Raw genomic sequence first — 14,893 nt, 5'->3', positions numbered from 1 at the left:
GCGAAAAATGTAATATTTTATTTTATGTTTGTAGCTTTAAATAGTGCAATATATATATATATATTGTGTATATAAACCCTCACACGATATATATATATCGTATATACATACACTTAATAAGCACATATATTGACATTTTATAATCACACTAATGCATCGTAGTAAATATAATTACAATTTTAAAAATTATTCTCTATTAAATTTCTATGTTGTTGATATCCTGTGGTTGAAAATGTATATGATTCTTAATGGCGTTTGCATTGATTTACATAAATTATTTTAACAATATTAAAAGATAATACATGAAATTGTAGGCTTATTAACATTTATATGTATTATTCTATATAATGTATATAATATTTTATGCTTAGGATATGTTAATATTAGTATATATATAGTGAAAGAAAACACGATCAACACAAACCGTGAGTTAGTTTGTATTCGATTTATCAAGTCCAATTTTCTCTATCAATTTAAATGTTCATAATTTAACTATTATATGTATCTAATTTTTAAATATACACACCTTGTTGTTGTAGAAATAATATTTGATAATGTCATATCAATTCATAACAGAAGATCGTCTACAAACTAACGGTCAAAAAGACCAGTCGAAATCAATTATAGATGTTAAGTGGTCAACTTTGTCAGAACGTACAATACCGAAAATTCAAGTAACTTTACAAAAAATCCAGTCGGACATTCAAATCGAATCAAATGTAGATTATGACGATTTGTGCGGACCGTGGGTTTATTCAAAAAATCCTCTTCATAGTAAATATGTTGATTCACCGCAGCCAAGTTTATGCATTTGGAAATATTTTACAGAAGAGGATATAATTTATCTTAAAAAGCATCAAGAAAACAAGAATCTGATACGTTCTTTTTTTGGTAAATAAATATAAATGTTACTTTGATAAATAGCAATTATATGTGTAAAATAAAATAATATCAGTTTTCTTTTGCAGAAAATAAATTGTTAAATGAGACTACAGGGAAAAGTAATACTGTTTTTATAAATGTATTATGGGAATTCTTCAAGCTTACTAGGTATTTGAGTATATTGAATTTATAAAAAATGTTTTCTCTTTAAAATTTATAATTGGTATGTAATACAAATTTAAAAAGTTAATCTTAATCCATATCTAAATGAATATTTATTGAATTGTATTTTAGGCTAAATTTATTCACTGAAAAAGGTATTTCTGCATGTTTGGGGATCGTGTATTTAACACATTTATTTTTTCTTTCTTATCCGTGGTGGACAGCTCAAGAAATCCACCAGTTTTTTTATAAAAGCGTTTTACTACATGTTGTTTTGGTTTGTATATTTCTCTATCAGATTATATATATAGCATATAATGATGGATCTTTAGAGATAAGCAAAAGTTTGTAAAAGTCTGCAATATGTAATTTTTAGTATCCTCCAAACAGTCTGGAAGTATTTACTATGAACGAATGCAAATTTTTACTTAAATTATTTCACAAAGCATATATAAAAAATCTTGTTTTGCTGCATATTCTGTGTCATACAAAGTATCATTTTACTCTAAAATTACGTACTCCAGAAAATTCAATTATGAAACATTAATAAAGAAAGTACACATTGACAAATGAATTATTTACTCAATGTACGTTTATATTTTTAAATTGACTCACGCATAGAAATATGAAGAACTTCTATTACATAGTAAATAATATAAAAAAGTCTGATAAATTAACAATTTGTTTATATGTCCGTTAAAAAGTATGATTAGTTCATTTTTAGTAGTCATAACTTTCTATATATGTTCATTTACTGGTAGATGATTGGTAACCGCAATCGTGGTTTTCTTCTGCCCCTACATCTGTATTCATCCTGTTAAAACAGTTTTCACTACATTCTACATTACTTTTTCGTAACTCGTTTACTAAATATTTCATTTTAGGGAACCACGAACCGTTACTACACACTGACATGCGCTGTGCTGTCCTTGTAAGATTGAGTTTCTAAATGAAAGAAAGTATTTAAATTTAAGTCAATTAAAATTCATAAAAAAACCTTATAATTCGTGGTAAATAAAGCAATAAATATATCAGATTTTATATTATGTTTTACGGAAGTATTTTAGTAAGAATCTTAAATTTAATACATATACTGTAATATAAACTGCATAACAAATGTTTAGACTACGATCAATTAAACATAAATTAACAATTACCCTGATTTCATCTGTTGGGTGAACATAGCGGAACATAAATGGAACAAAATTTGAATGAAGAATTTACCAATATGATTAATTAAAAATAATTCAAAATAATTGACCATAGATCTATAGATTCATTCCAGAAAGATATACAATTATAAAGAACAATATGATGTAAAGAACAAATCTGAATATAAATAATTTTAACTTTCACAAATTGAAGTTTCTATAAAATATATTCTTATCATATTGTTTTATTTGTATGTCATTGTTTCATTAAGTATTGTCTCCCAATTATACCATGAATTATAAGACAGCTATCTGATTGTAAAAATATCAAATTATCTTTAATAGTTTTAACTTTCTAAACTCTAAACAGTATATAGTTAGAACAGTTTGTATTAATTAAAAAAATAAAACAAGAAAGTTTTATGAATGAAATTACCTTCTGTGATGATACATATTTGGAGCTTGTAGGAAGATGTATATCAATATTTTTTGGTAATATTTGGCATCCTACACAAACATTTCTAATATTCCTCCCACCATGTCTATGTGTCCGCTTTAATCTTTGTATTAGTGCATGATTAATGTGTTTTAGTCTCCTTGTTTCATCTACTAATACTCTGTAAATTGTTTTGTCGATTATTTTTGAGAGACTTTAAACTTATAAGTCTTTAAAAATAATAATCTTAGAACACTTCTAAAAACACTGACCCCTTTTCAAATTCAAGTTGTACTAATTCCTGTTGTTGGGATTTCAATTTTGTACTAAGTTTGTTTACATATTCTCGTTGTTCTTCCATCCAAACACGTATACAAGAAACGACATATTGCGACTGATTACAAAGTTCCGATCTACTCATTGCCGTTTCTGTCAATTCTGCTGATATGCATGCCAATGATTTATTTTTTAGCTGACACTCCTTTTTTAATTCTAACAAGGATTTGTGTGTCTCTTGCAACTAAGAAAAAATTCATTTTAAATTATTTTTATTGAACTTGTATGTTACAAGCAATTAAATATTTGTTTACCTCTGAAATGATATCACAATTATTTTGTTCTATTATGGATTTTTCCTTAATAAGATTACAATTTTGTTCCTTGTATTCCTGTAACTGCTGCACTATACAATGATTTGATTCTTCCATTTGCTTAATTTTCTCTTTTTCTCCCTCAATCTAAAAATATAATAAATACTTAAAATTAATATTATATGATGTAAGATATATATATAATCCTTTAGAGATAAAAATATTGGATTAATTTGTTTCACCTGTTGTTGTAAAATATGTAATTGTTCCGCATAAGACTTACAAATATCTTGCAGTTTGCAATGTTCACTATTTTTTGATGAATAGTTTCCTTGAATTTCTTCTAATTCATCTTTAAGTTTATTCAAGCAATCTCCAAGTATAGTTTTCTCTTTTTCCATAGTTGATAGTTTTAAGCAATAATCCATTTCCTAAAATGGTTAAACAGAAAGATAAGAGAATTTTCAGTTAGATAAAATATTTAAAGATAATAAGCACCATATTTGTTAAACATTCTTGTAAGTCAGCTTCTCGTTTTGTTATCTTGATTAATTGTTCTTGTGTTCTATTAAAATCTTTAGTGACTCTGCAATAATTATCTTCAGCAAAACATAATTGCATTTGGAGATCTTTCAACTGAAAAGAAATAATATTGACATTATTTACAATTTTAAAATTGATATATGATAAAATATACTGTATACTATAGCTTTTAATTGACAAATATCTTCTTTTGTTTTATCCTCAAAATTGCTATTCTCCATCTTCAATATAGAATTCTCATTCTGAAATAAAACATTTTTGAGTAGTCAATCAATTTTTGAGTATTCTAGAGTAGTAAAGTCAAATATCAAATATTAATACATACTTTCATCACTTCATAATCTGCCTGCAATTTAACCATATCATCTGATTTTTCCTTTAACATTGTTTTCAAAGATTGTATCCTTTCATGTAAAGTTGACATCTCTTCTTCTGCTTCATTTAATTCAGATAAATATGCTTTAATTTGTTTATTTTTTATGTCTAACTTCTTTTCAAGTTCTTCAATGATTTCTGTTTGTTTTTTTATAACAATTTCATTATTCACAATCTGACTGCATAAATCATTAATCTGCACATAATGGAATAAAATATCAGTATGATTTTTTACTTAACTAGAATTTAACATTATAATTATTAGAGCTGTTTTTCTTATTGTGAAATATACCTGTATCTGCCTATCCTCTAATTTCTTTAACAATTTCTCAAATTTTGTGTTATTTTCCTGAGATAACTGTAACTTTTCTAACAAGTCCTCTATTTCAATAGTTTGTTTTTTTAAATCAGATTTAAGTTGTTCATTTTCATATTGTAGACAACACTCTGTATCTCTTAATTTTTGTAATTCAAATGAAATTTGCTGAACATAAGTACTACTTTCTTTTTCTGTTTTCAGTTCTTTGTCAATGATGTCAAAATCCAATTTATATTTTTGTAATTGTCTTTTCATATCTTCGTTTTCTCTAATTAAAATTTCAATTTCTGATTGTAAGTCATGTTCATGTGATAAATTTTTACATTGTTCCGTATTATTATATGTTAAGTCACTCCAATCAAATATATCTTGAGTAGTGCAGTTTTTGTCTTTAACTTCTATTTTATATTGACATCCTTTATCTTCAGTAATCTTTGTTTTATGTTCAATCTTCAACGTTTCTTTCCTAAATCAATTAACAGAACAGTATTTTTTTAAATATATATTATACTTCCACATTAACAAAATTCTATATTAAAATATTACCTTAATTCCAGCAATTTTCCTTCTGCTTCTTGCCATAACATTTTTGTGTTCAAATATTTACTTTCCAAGTAACATTTTGATTGTATTAAAGTATCTCTCTGAAATGAAATTAACGTATTTTGAACATAGCTTACAAGAATATATGTTTATGAAATAAAGCTTGTTATACCTCATTTTTTAGAGCTTGAATTTCATTTACTCGAGTTTCCAGTTGTTCCTAAAAAATTTATATTTATTAATAGATACAATTATTAAAATTAACTCTCTTTTAATATCTTAATATTAAAATAAATATTATAAAAACTAACAGTAATTTATATTTAGCTTAATAACTATACAGAAATACAAAATGCAATAAAACTCTGATAGTAAGAAATGTATCATCTTTTTATTATTAGAACAAATATGTGCAACAATTCTGATTCACTATCTACAGCAATATTTCGAATTCCTCTACCTGTATCGTTTTTAAAATTGAATAATATGTGATATGGATGAAAGTAATAGCTGTGCTATTATCGTATTCCATACCACTAATTTTTTGTTGAAGATTGTGAATTGCGTCTCGTTGTAGCTCTAACAATTTATCTTGTTTAGCTGCCTATATAAAAGGAATATATTATTATAAATGGCATTTAATTTCGCAAACAATAAATTATATTCTTAATAGATTAATAAAATTAATTATAGATAAAGGAGTGTACTATACCTCTGCAAAACATTCATTATATTGACTTTGAGTTTCTTCTGCATACACTGTGAGTAAACGAATAGCTTCAATTTTTTCTTCAAACTGTAAATTACAGACTGTTCGATTGTTTTCCTACAAATAATACTTCAAAATGTGTAATAAGTTCATATTAACAACACCACTAAACACAAATGTTGCTTTTAAGTATCACAAGTCATTATCAAGTCACACAATCAACTTCTACAACACTATATTTGAAACTAAACAAGAAAATTATATAGTGTTAGTTATTTAAAATTATTGGTATGGTCAAAATATGAAACAAAATACATGCAAGTTATTTATTCAGTTATTTATTGTAACAATAAACAGTGATAAACTTTACTAATACGTAATATATTGTTATTATTAATGAGCATAATTTTTGTATACAGAAATACATATATTTTATTTTAAAACAATAAGATATAGACTTCTAACAAATGTTTTTAACTATCATCAACAATATTTACAAAAATGAAGTTTTAGGCATTAATAAATATATTGCACAAGTAATATGTAATATATATGTAATATATGCAATTTTGAGGTATTGCTTAATTTAATTTTTTGAATTTAAATACTATTCAAATATTACAAAATTATAGAAATTTAAATATTTTCAATAATGTACAATTGTTTTAAATTTAAAGATATGTTCTATATTTAAAATATGAAACTGATTTCAATAATTTTATAATTATTATAATCTGTCAAAATCTTTTAAATTATACTGTAAATTGCTATCTTATTTTCTAACAAAAGTATGTCGAATGCCTGTTTTTACAAATAAGCTATATGTTACTTGCACATGTTTCACTACACGTTTCATTACAAGTTAACGTTTAAACATCATGCACGTTTCTTTGATTGTATACTGCAGATGAAATTGTAGGCCATTGTTCACTCATATCACTCACTGTTCTATGTCCCATTTGATCTATACATTTTTTAGCTTCCACTACAGCATTTTGTAAGTGACCAATAGTTTGAACTTGAAGCTCGTTCTAAAAACGAATATATTTTTATATCAACTGACAGAGGAAGTTTTTATATAAACTAGAGTAAAACCAATAAATAAAAATAGAAATTTCTTCTATAATAATTATTAATAATATAAAATTAATACAGACCTGTTCTAATAATTCTTTTTTTTCCTTTTCATATTGAGAAATTATTTGATCTTGATTATCAATCTAAAAATGTGTATATTACATACTGTATTAAAATTTTGATACTTATAGTTAACATACCTTTAATAATAAATCTTGATAGTTTCTTTCTAATTATCACATTTTCAATAAAATAATTCATGCAAATAAAGTATGTGTATATCAATTTTGCATCATAAATTTAGTATAAGTGATGTATAAAGTTACTTAAATTTATCCAAACAAAAAACTTAAGTAATATAACTTAAGAATTAAATAGATAATTTCAATATACTCTTGGTATTAAATTCTAATCTAAATATTAATTTTTGATAATTATAAACATTATAACTCTTCCTACAATTTATGTATGTTATATATACAGTTAGTCTACAGTCATTCTTATTAAATATTACAAATGATTCTTTTTTAAGATGTTTTTGAATATTAACATACCTTTTCTTGAAATTTTTTGTGAAGTTCTTTTAATTCAGCTTGTGTCATTACAATAGAATCCTTCTGGATTTTAATAATTTCATCCATATTTTCTATCTGTAAATATAATAGTATTTAGATGCTGTTAATAATTTTGTCCAAATGTAAAAGTGAAATAATAGTTACAAGCTTATCTTTAGAATATAATGTATTCTTGAGTTCTTCAATTTCTTGGGTACAATTATCTAGTTCATTTTCATACTTCTGTAATTTTTCTAGTAAATTCATTAATGACTTTGCAGAAGAACAGCTATTAGATGAATCTTCACAAATCTAGAAAAGATATTATTCCAAAATAAAAAATAATAAAAATTTGTATGTGTATTATAATGTGTAACTTTTACACAGGAGGTAATGAAAGTAATGAAATTTAATCAAACCAATTTTTTGAATTCTGCTTTAAGTTCTTGAAGGCCAGTTTTTGTTGATTTTATAGTGTTTTGCAGTTTTTTAAATAACTGAGGTGCAGTCTACAAATATAAATCTACCTATTACTATTACTTTAATGACTTATTTTGTATGAATAATTAATAACACTTACCATTGTGTCATATCTGAACTGATAACAACCATACCGTAACAAAGTTTCTTCCATGCTATGTTCATTATGCTTTTATAAAATGTAAAAAAGAATTAAAAAAATTTTTTTTAATGATGTAAATAAAAAAGATATAAATATAATAATCAGACTTTTGTAAGAAATTTCAACTTACAGAAGAATTTAATAATTCTTTAGATCTTTTTAATTCAATTTCGCTATCATTCAATTGTCGCTGAAGAGTACATTCAATTTCTTTTTGAAATTTAAGCTAAAATTCAAATACATATAAAATAATTTTATCTAATAATATTTTAATACTCTATATTAAATAATTGTCTATATATATATTTACGGTATTTTCTAATTCTATAATCTTTTTCTTTAATTTCATATTATCTATGGAGTGAGATCGTCTATAATTATCTGCTTTTGCTTGTGTTATATGCAGTTCCTCTTCTATTGATTGAATGTTATTTCTTAAAAAATTGTTCGCTTCTTCATTGCACTTTGCCTGCAGAAGTCAAATTTGATAATAGGTATAAAAATCTACCACCATTTATTAAAACAACAATCAATACGTTACTGTTATCATACTGTATTACAGAAGATAATTAAATATTACATACCTCATGTTGTAATATTTTAACTTGATCTTGTAAGTCAGTTACTCTACATTTCCATGAACACGTTTTCTTATCACATTCAGGGTGGAGTGATGACTGTAAAATATTTATTACAAATAAGTAAATTTATTTATAATATGATATAATTAAAATAATTTATAAGTTTCTCACTTGTGACAACTTATATTTTAATTCGTCATATTCTTTCCTTAATTTATATACAGCTTGTTTAGTTTGCAGTATCTCATTTAAAATCTAAAATAATATAATATTTGTATATTAAAGTGATCACAAAGAGATTTGGGAATAAATAACATGAAATGATTAAATGACATAAAATATTACTTGTGTATATAATTGAGCCTCCATAATATTATAATCAGATACCTATTACATAATTGGAACAAAATTAAGTGAAATTTTACCTTAATTATAATATAAATAATAATGTAATATAAAAATAATAAATACATACATGTTCTTTTGGAGAAAAAAATGATTCCAACACGTTTTTTACTTTTAAATGAATCACATCAACTTCTTCTTCTAACTTCTGTAATTTTTGTTCTTTTTGTGAAAGTGTCAATTCTACTATGTCATGTTCTGTCAACTGCAAAGAATAAAACTCAATTAAGTAATGAATTTAATAAAATTGAAATTAAGAAATAGTTAAGAAATATTTATAGTAGTAAATACACAACTGCTTCATCTATTTTTTCTTGTAATTTCCTTGTAGATGAATCTACTTCACAAAATTGGTTCTTCATTTTTTCAAATTCTTTTACTATGCAACATCCCTTAAATAATTTAAATATTATTTATTTATTATTAATATTTTAACACTATTTTATACAATAAAGAATTTCAAAATTTTACTTGAACTTGAAATATTTGCAGACTAGATGATGTTTGTTCTATTTCTTCAATTACTGAACATAACAGGTCGTAGTTGGATACATTTTCTGCATAACTAGATATATTTTCCTAAAAATTGAATAGAATAATTAACTTAGTTAGCCAGATATTAAACTTAAGTAGAGAAATTAAATTTGTTCTGTACATTGGTCTGTGTTTCATTTATATGAATTGATAATTGGGATTGGGACAGATTTATTTCATTTTTTATGTCTTTTAATTTATTCTTTCTTGAAACAATTCTATCATTGTGTCTTATTCTTTCTTCTCCCTATAATGAGGAGAAAAAGTTTATTAATTGCTAGGTGATAACATTAAATATAATTAAATTTAATTATTCTTACTTGTAATTGTAATTCATTAATTACTTCTGCTATTATCCCCCGACTTTTTATTAACTGATTTTGTACATTCATAACTTCTTTATTCAAATCAACATACTGTAAAGATCTTGTCATTAATACAAAATCATGCTAGTAATATGTAATTAACACACAATAATTTTAATATATAGTTCACCTTTTGATGTCTACATTTAAATGAAGAAACAATTATATTTATTTCATCTTTCATATCTTCCATAGTAAGTTGTGCTTCAACAATGCATGCTCTGAATATGTCCATTAATTTCCGTCGGTTAATGTCCGTGCTTGGCTAAAATACATTAATTTTTGTTCCTTGTGTTAATAACTTACATTACAATTTATCATAAAACATTTATTGATAAAATTTAAATATTATTTAACATAATACTTACTAAGCAATTAAGATCTTCTACATGAAAAAGATGATTATTTTCCATTTGAAGCTAGAGCACAATATAGAATATAATAAATAGTATAATATAATATTTAAATATACAAAATTATTTCTTCACTATATGAATGAGTTAAAAAATTGTACATACTAAAGAATTAATTATTTCAATTGATTCCTCCTTTTTTAAATATAGTTTGTCCACATATTCAATATTTTTAGCTAATTTATACCTTATATTATCCACATTATTTTCACTATCAATCGTTTTGTATTCCTGTTCAATTAGAAATATCAAACAGTTCTTTTGTAAATAATTATTTTCGTAAGAAATTTACAAGTATTGTTTATTAGCATAACTATTTTAAAGCAATATTAATAACGATAAACATTTTTCAATTAAAAATATATGTGCTAAATAATATAAAATTTTTATTGCTCTACATTTTATTACAATTGAAAATATATATTATGTGCAAATACTATCGGAATCAATTAAGCTTTCTGTTTTTAAAAATACTGGAATTCCTTATTAAAGTGAATTATTCTTCTTACGATTTCTTCGCGATATTACAGACAACTGAAAAATGTTTATTCATAAGATCTTTATCCAAAGATAGATCATAAAAAATGAAGTTAAATATATCCTTTAAAAAATATCCAAAAAGATAACAATAAATTCTTCTCTTTATATTACTTAATTAGAAAATGACATATTCTATTCAATATCTTGTTGACATAAAAATGTGCATATGTATGTTACCAACTTTATCTTTTCTGCCGCACAAGTTTTCTACAGTTTTTTCCAATTCTATCTTTAAATTAAAAAGGTCTTCCTTTTCCTGTTCCATGAATGATTTTACTTTACTCAAATATAATAAAATTTGATTCTAAAAATTAAAATCTATTTAAAACAATATTTGACAATATTGAAATGTATATCTTTAAACACTAAACATTCAATATTTATATATATATTACCTGTTGATTTGTAGGATTCCTTGACCTCTTAACATCCTACAAAAAGATTATGAAGAAAAGTATAAGCAAGAAATATGTTAAATGCAAATAAAATATTGATTATTTTGATGTAAATGTTAGAAATAAAAGGCAATCATATTGAAATATAATATAAAAGGGACCAACTTTACATATAATATATAATATATTATTAATAACTTAGAAGCTGAATGTTAACATAATGATTTAACATTTCAATTATTATATCTATTGAAAAACGTACATTAATTTTCAGATTTTTCGAAAATAGGAGTATCTTTGTTGTTCAATAATTGTTTGTGTGTATTAACAGATGGTAGCTTTTTGCTATATTTCAAGATCTTTTTATCAATATCATGAAAACTCTTATACATATCAATTTTATTATATTCAGTATTTTTATGACAGTTTATTATTTTTGTTTTTAAATTATTGTGTTTTGTTTTCATTATAGATACATTTTTTATTAATTTATTATGATTTAAAATAGTGTTAATGTAAGTTTGCAAAAACGAATCATTATTGTGCTCAGCAGATGTATACATCATTTTTGGTATCATAATTTTCTCACATAATTTATAAAAAGATTCCATTTCTTGATTGTCAATAGTAACTTTGTCATAACGATTATAAGTATAAGGAAAGAAATTAGAATATAGAAACTGAAAATAAAAAACATCATTGTTATCCATTTATGAATCCACGAATTACTGTTTATACCTTAGCTCGTCTTAATCTTCTTCGCATTTCTTTAATAATGCCTTCTTTAAAATGAATTTGCATGTTTGTAGAACGACATTGCTCTTGTAACATAGTTACTTGTTTTTGCAGAGACGTTACTACTTCGTTTCTTTCTGTCACTTCTGCTGTTAAGACAATTTGCTTCTTTATTGATTCCTAACAGTTGATACAAATAGAATTATAAATAAATTATCATTGAAAAATAAAATATACATTCGAGCAAATAGCACAAACTTTTTGTAGATTAACCATTTGCTGCTCTATTTCTTGAATTGTCTTGTACTTTTCATTCAACTGAATTTTTAAATTATTTAAACTTATATCGCTATCACGAGTTACTATTATCAAATTAGATTCCGCGTCACGTAAGCGTTCCTGCAAGTTTTTTGTTTCTAGATCTTTTTCAATGAATAGCTTTTCCACAATACCAGCCACTAACATAATCTGGATAGCAACAAAAGTTTTAAAGATAATTTATCACTATATTAATCTAGAGAATCTCATACATTTGAAAATATTTCATATTTCAACATGATTGCCTTGTTATTCATTATTTAATCTATGTAATTTTCAATTACTTCACTGTATCAGAAATATAATTACATAGACGTATATGTTCATATATACTTAAAGTTGTGATTTAAAAGTATAAACTTACTTAAGATAATATTAACTTACATCAACAGGTTCTTGATCATTTACTATAAATGAACTAGATGCAATTTGCTCAGTAAATTTGACATGTTTTCTAAGATTGTCACTAAGATTTTGAAATTGAGAAACACATGCTTTAACGGTATCTTCTTTTGTTTGCAATTTTGCATTAAGATCTATTAATTTATCCTCTAACTCTTTTTGATATCTAAAAAATTGGGAATTTAGTGTTAATAACAAATATATTAAAAAATATTCATTATTTAAATTCATTTTTCATTTTCACTTACACAATCATTCTTTTTTCATTTTCTTGAAGATGTTTGATTTGCAATTTTAAGGACTGCATCTTTTTATGACTTATATCTCCCTAATTTTAAAATCATAAAGTAAATTTCAAACTTTCATTACTCATACATATTACAGTAAATTTAAATATAAGAAAAACAACAATTTGTACATAATTATATTACATACCCACCATTTATTTTACATAAAAATTATATGGCATATTTGACAAAGAATTTATCAAAAAGAGTGTAGGAGATTAAAATATAAAATAAACAACATATACCAATTATATATCTATATATATATATAGCAAAAAGTAAAAACTTAAAGTGTTGTCGAATGGGTAGGATGTATCATGCAAATACTTCCATCTAATGGATAATCTGATTTATTCATGAAATCGTGACTAATTTGTATTCTAAGTTTGAATCTCTTATCAGCATCTACATTTATATTTACCTGATCACAGGTACAGCTACAAAAGTATAAAAGAAATTATATTACTTAATTTGTTTAGAATATTTAATTAGCCTGGCAGCACACACTTGAAAATCCAACAGATCCCTACCATGTGGATTCTTATTTTATGTGGATTTTCATTTTAGAAGTTCATGTATATACTGCCAGGTTCATGAAACTTAATGGGAACTTACTTAGTGGGGACAGGTATATCACTAGGTTGAATTTCAAAGAATTTTATATCATCTAAATTCCAATGATTTTCTTGCACTGCACGTCGTATTAGTTCCAATAATCCTCTGATATCACTTTGAAGAAATTCTATTTTTTGTTGCATATATTTTTCATCTTTTTCTAAGATACTTACACGATTTGAAAGTGTATGTATAGTCTACAATAATTATTATTTGTTATATAAATTTGTATTATATATATATCATAGTAATCTCAAAGAAAAATTTTAAACATCATACCATTTCTGTATTCATTGACTTTGACATGTTCCCAGAAACTAACACTGATGAATGTTTTAATTTTTGTTCCAATAATTTAACTCTATTACAAGCAGCTTGCTCTAAATCCTCTACTACTTGTACTAACATAACATTTTGCTCTTTTAAATTTTTTATCCATTCTTTTGATATTTCTAATTTCATCTATGAAATATTAAATAACAATAAAAGTAGAAATTTCACATTAAAAATTAAAAATATAGAGAAATATACATTCATTTTCATTGTCTTTTTAATTTATTATGGTCAATTTTCTTGCAAAAAAGAATAAATAATTTTAATGTTTTACATTTGCACTTATGCAAATAAGTTAAATTAACTTTATATATTATAGAAAAACTTACACAAACTTGATCAAATTCATTTTCGACCTCTCGATCAACATTTTCAATGCGAGTTTCGTATAATTTTTGAAACTCATTGATAATTCTTAGAGTTTCAGTTTCGCCGCAAAATTCCCCGATAGTGTTATCAATAGCAGTACAATTGCAGTCTTCATCAAAAATCTTAGAAATCTCTGGGATAGATTCGATCGTTGAATCAAATGGGTTCATGGCACATTAATGAAAAGATCGAATAACATGAATAAATTATTAGTTTATTAAATTAAAAGAGTCTTCCTACACTCAGTTTAAAAATAATCTTAAAATAACCATCAACATACTAGCTCGCCATCTTATCATTAGAGTTGTCAACGTGTTTTTACATCCATGAGCAGTAGTTAAGTAAGAAGCATAACTCTATCCTTTTTTAAAATTCCATTTATAGATAGTTCAGAAAGCAGCTTTAATATTACTAAGAATAATTTTTCATATAATTCTAATTTATTGTATATATATTTTTTAATTATTAATTTCACTTTTAATAACGAATTTGATTTAGTTATTAATATTTTTATTTGATCTTTATATCATAAACATTTTTACATTATGAATCATATTTTTCTACAAAAGAGTGGAAAATCCTTAATACTATTAATAAAAACTGAAAAATTATATAAATATGTATAAAATGACATGAAT

The 14,893-nt window shown here is 24.1% G+C and overlaps 2 protein-coding genes across 8 annotated transcripts; one reads left to right on the top strand and one right to left on the bottom strand.

Moving 5' to 3' along the window:
- The first annotated feature begins 92 nt into the window (after positions 1-92).
- On the top strand, positions 93-2,191 carry LOC139987455 (uncharacterized). Its single transcript, XM_072003729.1, has 3 exons — positions 93-891; positions 969-1,050; positions 1,177-2,191. The coding sequence occupies exons 1-3, from the start codon at positions 555-557 to the stop codon at positions 1,394-1,396; spliced, it is 639 nt and encodes a 212-aa protein (XP_071859830.1). The 5' UTR covers positions 93-554; the 3' UTR covers positions 1,397-2,191.
- On the bottom strand, positions 1,615-14,572 carry LOC139987442 (uncharacterized). Of its 7 annotated transcripts, none has more exons than XM_072003701.1 (40): positions 14,216-14,572; positions 13,833-14,015; positions 13,554-13,750; positions 13,360-13,375; positions 12,900-12,979; positions 12,634-12,817; positions 11,197-11,232; positions 10,983-11,105; positions 10,367-10,492; positions 10,217-10,267; positions 9,979-10,113; positions 9,804-9,899; positions 9,605-9,730; positions 9,421-9,528; positions 9,246-9,341; positions 9,020-9,154; positions 8,890-8,931; positions 8,716-8,799; positions 8,548-8,640; positions 8,274-8,432; positions 8,094-8,189; positions 7,922-7,990; positions 7,761-7,850; positions 7,507-7,653; positions 7,342-7,437; positions 6,868-6,930; positions 6,655-6,741; positions 5,714-5,827; positions 5,462-5,605; positions 5,174-5,221; positions 5,005-5,102; positions 4,432-4,924; positions 4,090-4,335; positions 3,926-4,006; positions 3,720-3,857; positions 3,464-3,652; positions 3,222-3,368; positions 2,904-3,151; positions 2,632-2,812; positions 1,615-1,989 (listed from the first exon to the last, which is right to left on the bottom strand). In XM_072003701.1, exons 1-40 carry the CDS (start codon positions 14,423-14,425, stop codon positions 1,792-1,794), a joined length of 5,253 nt encoding a protein of 1,750 aa, XP_071859802.1. In that variant the 5' UTR covers positions 14,426-14,572; the 3' UTR covers positions 1,615-1,791. The 7 variants fall into 7 exon arrangements, with proteins under 7 accessions (XP_071859802.1, XP_071859803.1, XP_071859805.1 ...); XM_072003702.1 differs by having other exon boundaries at positions 5,714-5,797; XM_072003704.1 differs by lacking the exon at positions 7,761-7,850.
- Between the last annotated feature and the right edge of the window lie 321 nt (positions 14,573-14,893).

This window comes from Bombus fervidus, chromosome 5, assembly GCF_041682495.2.
Source record: "Bombus fervidus isolate BK054 chromosome 5, iyBomFerv1, whole genome shotgun sequence".
NCBI lineage: Eukaryota > Metazoa > Arthropoda > Insecta > Hymenoptera > Apidae > Bombus > Bombus fervidus.
Note: the sequence above shows the minus strand (reverse complement) of the source record. Positions and strands in the feature narration are given on the sequence as shown.